General features: G+C 33.2%; 1 protein-coding gene across 1 annotated transcript in view; it reads left to right on the forward strand.

Moving 5' to 3' along the window:
* The window catches only part of LOC145294096 (tribbles homolog 2-like), a 63,462-nt gene extending 58,112 nt beyond the window's left edge, over positions 1 to 5,350 (forward strand). Inside the window, exon 3 of the mRNA XM_080141163.1 lies at positions 4,116 to 5,350. Within this exon, the coding sequence (XP_079997289.1) occupies positions 4,116 to 4,599 (484 nt within the window). The 3' untranslated portion in view covers positions 4,600 to 5,350. The remainder of the gene's footprint in view (positions 1 to 4,115) is intronic.
* The last annotated feature ends 3,071 nt before the right edge of the window (positions 5,351 to 8,421 follow it).

Raw genomic sequence — 8,421 nt, forward strand, 5'->3', positions numbered from 1 at the left:
TTGAAATTTTAGATATAGATTACTTGAACAGGGATCTAACTTTATAATTTGATTTGAGCCAAAAACAATAAATGCTAAGGGGTCAAAGTAAAAAAAAAAAAAAAAAAAAAAAAAAAATTAAAAAAAAAATGACGTCTGTGGTCTCTACCAACTTTTCTCTATGGTAGTTAAGGAAGCCTATTATATAGAAAGGCATTACCGTACATATGCACACTTTTTAATATATACATGTAGGAACGGTACATAGGGCCCAAGCAAAGCCGGGCGAAACTGCTAGTATAATAATATAAAATCTGCATTAATTACAATATATAATAGTTAAGCATATTTTATGACCGGGCAATGCTGGGTGGCCTGCTAGTACATATATAAAGTTGGATATACCTATATGTTTATATATTGGTATGCACTGGATTCACTCCTAGATTGTTTAACCGATTATTATGAATTTTGCAACACATCTTCTAAGCAAATAATAATGTGAGCTATATTTAATGCAAAAGTGATGGACTCCTTCTTGGATTACCACCTTGTCGCGGTGAAGGAGCTAAAGCATTTCAATGATCCCTAGAGCTATGCTGGCGGGAGCAAAAGCTCTTGGCAGGGCCACCCTTGCCAGAAAGGTCAACGGATAGAAACCAGGCAAAGGGTGATCCCCGGTCCTCTAGGTTGGGGGTTGAGCATAGGGCTAACGACCCTTTCTCGTAAAACAAGTATGTTACGGAAATGGCAACAAAGAGAACCCCTACTTCAGCGTGTGGGGGGGGGCTGAGTCCAGTGAAACTGTATGAATGCTGGTGGCCAAAGCTGAGAGGACATTAACAGCAGGATAAAGGAAGAGAGGAAGGAGCGAGAGCAACTTGAAGAAGAATGGTGGGAAAGGAAAGCTATGCAGCATTCTTGGGGCTCACTGGCTAGGCTGGCTCAGGATAGGCGGAGGTGGAGGGGATTTGTTGCTACCCCACACACCACTGGGTGTAGTGGTTGTTGAAAAGTGGTGGCAGCCTTTTATAAAAATTCAGATACCTCTGACTTTTTGGGGAGGAGGGGGATTTTAACAGCAACTATTAGACATCAGTTAATACATATTCCTCAAATTTCAGTTTCTATTTAAAGTTTTTAGGAGACATAACATGGACACAATCGCCCAGTTGAAAATTCAAATATTTCAGATTTGCATTTAATTTTATTCATCGTCATTAAGCAAAATTCCCTGAATTTCAATTTGAAGACCCGTTAAATTTTTACATTTTTTGACATTTTCTAGGGTCAAAATCATGTAATAGATTTTCATCATAGTCGCAATAAAATTCCAGACATAAAATATAATACTATTTTTACCTTGATTTTCGTTAGAAGCCATAAAGGTGGTGTAAAACTGTTCTATTTAGAGAAATTAATTTTACTCGTCCTGGGATGGGTATTCTAGTTTTTATATGAAGGATATTATAAGAAATAACTATCAAAGATGCACTTTTGACTTAGTGTGACCTTGAGCAAGTTATGGTAAAATTTTAATGTGAGATGCATTCATTGTCACCGCATTCAAGTTTTAAATTTCTTTCTTCATAAACAGTCAAGCATAGAAATCGTGACTATTGCTTCCAATGATGTAGACTTGCTCTTTTTGGATCCATGTCATACTCGTTTAAAGAGTTGTATTGCTTTTGTGCAAAGCCTTTTTTCATTTAAAAACAAAAACTGTCAGTGCAAGCAATATTTGAAAACTTCAAGATCATTCTGTGTTTTTTATGACGCAATGATGACAAACATATTCTTCAATAAAAACTTTCCATAGCATTGATAGCAATAATGGTTCTGGGATTCGTTGTGAAAATGTCTCGCAACCATTACGCTTGAGTGGCCTTCAGGCTTTGATAACTGATGACTCCCAAGTAATGATAAAAAAAATAAATAAATAAAATCTCTTTTCAGTTGACTAAATATAAAACATTTATTTGCTCGCTGTTGATAATCAAAAAGTATGTTTCTGCTAATCTGTTAGTCTTTTTTTTTTTTTTTTTTTCTCCCCTAAAATTGTTTTATTAGTTTCTTGGTCATGACCTTGAATATTGATGGAGCAAGATGTTTTTTGGGATAAAAAATTTTTTCATTCACTTTTCGATTTTTTTTTTTTTTTTTTTTTTTTTTTTTACATGGAGGTCACCACCCAGAAGCCACTCGGGGATAAAGGTTATTGTGTGTACAGTAATCAATGGGATAGTATCGTAGTAATAGTATTGGAGATTTGATAAAGTGTCATTACTTAATGGGGCGATTCATCAGGAATTTGTTTATGTTGGACTTGAAGACATCCAAGTTGAAGTCGGAAGGGAAACAGGCAAGCGGCAGAGAGTGCCACAGGCATGCAGTTCTAAGAAAGAAGCTTTTTTCATGGAATCTACGTTTTGATTTGGGCACAGATAAAGAGTGGAGAAAATTATTGACGGTGGTTTCAGCTAGACGGGTGTTTTTCGTGAAAGATTGGCGAGGGGAGACCAGAGAGTGGAGCTCAGATGAGCACTTGCCCTAGAAATAACAATAAAACAAAGATAGGCTCACAATGTCTCTTCTGTGGGAAGAAGTCTATTTTGTACTCTGTCAAGGCAGGATGGGCTGTTTTTATCAGCTCCTGCCCAGATTTGGCAGCAGTACTCCATCCTTGGATGTACTTGGCTTTTATATAGATAGAGAATTGCATCATTAGTGAGATATCTTCTGGAGCGGTAGAAGGATCCCACCATTTTCCGAGCGACCTTGGCCATAGACTTGATGTATGTGTTCCATTTCAGATCGGGAGTAAAGGTCAAACCCAGAAGCTTATTAAAACATGGGGCCTCCCCTAGACAAGAGCTATCCATTTTTATTGATGCCAGATGGGGATCAGAGGGTTTATGATGTAAAGATAGGAGCTTGGTTTTAGATGCATTAAGATTGTTTCTCTACATAAAACTGATGGATTTGCATGATGAAGGCAGATAAATCTAGCATTGGTGGTCTTCTAATAGAGGTAAGAATTGCAGTTTGTCAGCAGATATCTTTTTAGCTTTAAATTTATTCTTAATGCATCAAATTGTTCTAAAACAAAACACAAACTAAATTTATGACATGTTTCTTCAACGCACAAAAAGTAAATGATCATATTTCTTGGAAAATAGAAACGGCACTAACTTATGCGGGTTTAAATGGTTTCTTCCAAAGGAGGAAGTTCCATCGGAGTACCTAAGTCACATGCATGTCCCCATAAGAGGAGATGATGACATTAAGGTGTCAACATCCTCCTACATACAGTGCCCAAATTGGTCACCCATCTGGTACTGACCAGGCTCACCCTTGCTTAACTTTGCTCTAACAAGAACCGGTATGTCAAGGTAATTATGCCAACTAAAGACTATCAATATGAAAAAAACCTTAGCTCACCTTTACAAAACTTCTTAAATTAGGAAATTTGGTTTAAGAAATTAAAATATTTATAAACAACTGTTGTAATTTCTTTGTTAATAATTACAAAAATAATAATTTTAAACAAAATTTTATTTTGACTTTTTATGGTATACTCATAGAATCTTGCCTGAAATAAATTTGATTGGTTATAATCCTCCTTCAGAATTAAATTTGATCCGGTCAATAAGAGTCTAGTGTTTCATTTGGTTTTGCTTTACAGCAGATCAACCATTTCTGGGTTATTTTTAACATAGATCTGGTCATGTTGATAAAAGATTTTATGCTTCAAATATTTATTCATAGTGTTTGGTTTGCTTGTTTTGTAGAAAAAAATGTTTTTTTTTAGTTTTTTTTTTATTTTAGCAGAACATGATAGTTTTGCAAAATGAAAGGAAAAAAACAATATCAATGTGTAGTGCATTTTAGGTTAGGAAACTAATATCTTCAGACAACCTGATCTGATAGGAAACACCAGGGAACGTGAAGTGTTAGCAACTAAAAAGATATCTGTTGACTGACTGGAAATTTTGCGTCCAGTCAAATGTTGATCTCTTGGCGTTTTATAGGGATGACCTTTTGTTTGAATAGATTTGCTGAAATCCATGAAAGTTTAATGAACAAAAATACTTATTTTATTCCTGATATTGACTGATTTTTATTTTTTCTTCCAGAACTCATCTGCAGTTGGAAGGCTTGGAGGATGCTTGCTTATTGGAAGATGAGTCAAACGATAAACTTACTGATAAACATGGCTGTCCAGCTTACGTGAGCCCGGAAATTCTGAGCACTATCACGGAAAGTTATTCGGGAAAGGCAGCTGATGTATGGAGTCTTGGTGTAATGTTATATACCATGATAATCGGCCGCTATCCCTTTCACGATACGGAGCCCAGCGCTTTGTTTGGCAAAATCCGTCGTGGCCAGTACTCCTTGCCGGACGCTTTATCTTCAGGTGCCAAATGTCTTATACGTAACATGTTACGGCGTGATCCAGCACAGCGGCTCGGTGCCGAAGACTGTCTTTTGCATCCTTGGTTAACTGGCTGCTGGCCAGATGTCATGTCTACTCCCACGTATGTTGATCGGAGGCAAACCACAGACCAGACCGTCCCAGATATAAAATTAACAGAATTAGATGACGACATTTTTGATTAAATGTCGTCACACAAGACTTTGAAAAAAAATGAAGAAGAAAAGAAAAACAGATTAATCAAGAAACTATTCCCTTTCAAGAATGGCCATTAGCCCTACCCCCACCCGTTCCAGTTGATGGCTAAATCACGTTGACACGCCGGTTCCTGTCAGATCAACAAAGTTAAGCAACATCAAGCCTGGTTAGAACTTAGATGGGAGATCATTTGAGGATACTAGGTGCTGTAAGCAAATCAGAACGGCCCACCCTCTCAGATGTCGGGTACCAGCCTCGCTGGAAGTAAAACCAACAACAACAGGTTGGCGCCCTGTCACAAGGGTGGATCACACAATCCGTTCAGCTTAGCGCGATGAAACCGGAGTTAAGTATCGATCCTGTAAGCCCTTAAGCTTTGAAAGGAGCGTTACTTTCTACCCGCCCTTCACCCTACACACACACACACACGTACATGCACCTTGCATCTTAACTTTTTCAACACAGGGGTTCCCTTTTCTGCTTGCCATCCTGCAAAATCCTGTGGTAATGGTCTATTGATGTCACCAGTATTATAGACTGGCGCTAAAATGGAATACAATCAGGAAAATAAAACCCAGAAATATCAGAGACTTTTATATTTAACCAAATACTCCTTGTATTTCTTACAAGGAGTTGTTAAACTCTGAAACAAGAGTACAGCTTACACAATAGAAAATTATTTAATGAAGATAAAGTTTAGTTTATTTTTTCTAATAAAATTGATAAATTAAAAAAAAATGTCCTTTTTCTTGCTATTTATTTAGTAAAACAATTTTTTTTAAATACATAAATGTGCTAACTTTTTTGCTATAATGTAGTCAATATCTTAGGCTATCTACAAACTACATTTGTAGATTATTTAAATTCTTAATATTGAATATGTTTTGTTTTTTATTCTAGCTATAATTTTTTTTTTTTTTTTTTTTTTTTGCTTATTTTCTCTTGTGTGCATATACGTATATACAATATATTGCTTTAGTCCCCTTTATGCAGTGTGTGTCTTTTTCTAAAGATTTTAATTCCTAATTGATCCTCTCCATATCTAGAATTGTAAGTTTTTATATAGGATTTTAAAAATAATGCAGCCATTTATTTTTTCTACAAAAGTTTTTTACTTAAGGTAAAAATAAAAAAACAAAATGGCTAATTAAATACAATAACACCACCATGAAAGAAAGTTTTTTGACATGGATAATTTGATAGTTTAAAACAGAATGCTTTATAATAGAAAAATGAAATTTGTGTGTGTCCGTGATTTTTATTCAACTTGTTTTTTCTCAATTTTTGTTAAAATTTAATTATTCAATTTGATTTCCAAAATTCTGTGATTTAAGAAAATGCCAAAACCTTTAACCATGCTTATTTCAAACCTAGTTTTTAACTAGGAACAAAGTGAGGAATCTGTTCTCTAGGCACCGCCAAAACTGGGGGGGCAGGCAAGTACTTTTTGACGGACCGTCTTTTTAAAAATCTAAAAATCAGGTAATTATCCAATCAATACGAAATTTTCAGCGATTATTAAGAGAAGAATGAACTTCATAACAGTGTACTTATTTTTCATAAACAATATTTATATATATATATATATATTTGCTTACAACCCCCCCCCCTCCTTGTTTTGAGGGGGTTCCAAATATGCTTAAAATAATCATCTGAAACTAAACAAAACATATTGTGTTGTTGTAAGGGACGGGATTATAGATTAAAAAAAAAAAACTTGTTTGCATACCTTATTTTGATGTCTGAATATCAGAACTTCGATTGTGTTTAATTATCCCGCTTTTGAGTTTTGAAGTGTGAAATTCGGTGAATATGTTAAGTAAAATAATTAATTTAAGTTAAGCAAAACAAAAAAAGATTTTTTTTAATATTTATACGAAAAAAGCCATTTTAAAATCTTTGATAAATAAATTAACAATTTCTTTTTAGTGAACCGAATAATGCATGACCATTATTAAACAGGGCATGCTTTGAAGAATCGATACAAAAAAAAATTCAATAAATATTGTGCCCTTTGTGTTAAAAATATCATTTTTTAGATCCAGTTTGGAAACGTTTGCCGCCTTTCAACTACGGTGGATCAAACGCGCTGAAATAAATTTTTTTTATTCTGCTTTAAATTGTCCCCCCCCCTCCCCATTTTGGAGATCCTGACCCCCACACACATACACATTAAAAACCAAACTCATACAAATAGTCACCCATCTGGTACTGGCCAGCCTCAGCATTAATAATACATTGAAATTTTCGTCACTTTTTTTTTTTTTTTTTGGTCTTCCGTAGTTTGCTTTTTATCAAGAACAAATGTAAAGTTTGTAAACAGAGTAATCAAATCGACTTGAAGTAACTGGTTGCCTATATGAATAAGTGGAATTATTTGAAATCTAGGTACTTATATTATAATATTTTTGCATATTCTCATAGAAAATCACCCTAAATCTTAGTTAGACAAGAAATAAAAAAATTAATTCTTTCAAAAAACCTTTTTTTTAACTATTTATATACGTTTTTTGTGCAAAACAAAAAACGCCAATTGTTAACTTTTGGGGAAAATTTAACATTTCAAATTTAATTAAAAATAGTAGAAAATGTTTTACATTATTCTGCTTTCTTTATGATAAAATTAAGGGTTTTATCTTTCTGGAAAAAAAAAAGTTACTCAGAAATAATGGATTTTAATAAATGTAATTTTGTTTTAAAAAACAACAACTTGATTTTTCGGCCATTTTTGGCGGTGCCTACTGTTCTCCTACAACACTTTATATTTTTTGTACTTGGTCAGTGAGTTAAAAATCCTTCTAGATCAAGGCAATTTTAATTTTTTGTACCAATCCAGAATGCCCTTTTTTGTTTTCCCCACATTAAAAATCAACCTTGTGTCTAACACTGGGCAGCAAGTTAATAGTTATTTTTAAAAAGATTTTGTAATTGATTCTGATTAAGGCACACAAAGATTCTAAGAATAGCAGAGTCAAAAATGGGGCAATTCAACCTCTATACCAATTAAACTGTGGTGACTTTTCTTGGAGCAGTGTAACTTCATAATTACTTTATTAGATGCTTTTTACACTTTTCACACCAAATTTCCATGATGTTGGCTTGGGCTCGATCAGCCACTGCTGGAACATGTAGAGCGTCAATCAAATTTAATAGTGGTAGAAAATAATAACATTTATCCGATATTAATTATAATGAAAAAATTTATTAAGTCGTCTTCTTCAAAATTTATTGGCTAAGCACATTTGTTATCGCTTTTTCATTGGTTGATCAGCGCACAGCATTTTCTGGTGGTTTACGGCAACTGCCGGTCGAGCCTGGACCAACATTTACAAAATTGGATGCACGAAGTGCAAAAGTACCCTTTATTAATTTATTTTATTTTTTAATTTTTTCTTTTACTCTTATTTAAATATTTATTGAAATCAGTAGTGTAAAAAAAATTTTTTTAATCTTATTAAAAAAGATTTTTTTTAATCCTATTAAAAAAGATTTTTTAAATCCTATTAAAAAAGATTTTTTAAATCCTATTAAAAAAGATTTTTTGTTAAATCCTATTAAAAACGATTTTTTTTTTTAATCCTATTAAAAAAGATTTTTTTTTTAATCCTATTAAAAAAGATTTTTTTTTTTAATCCTATTAAAAAAGATTTTTTTTTTTTAATCCTATTAAAAAAGATTTTTTTTTAATCCTATTAAGATTTTTTTTTTTAATCCTATTAAAAAAGATTTTTTTTTTTTTTAATCCTATTAAAAAATTTTTTTTTTAATCCTATTAAAAAAAATCTTTAAAAAATCCTATTAAAAAGTAC

The sequence above is a fragment of the Euprymna scolopes genome, chromosome 15 (assembly GCF_053919585.1).
Source record: "Euprymna scolopes isolate OS-2025 chromosome 15, ASM5391958v1, whole genome shotgun sequence".
Lineage (NCBI taxonomy): Eukaryota > Metazoa > Mollusca > Cephalopoda > Sepiida > Sepiolidae > Euprymna > Euprymna scolopes.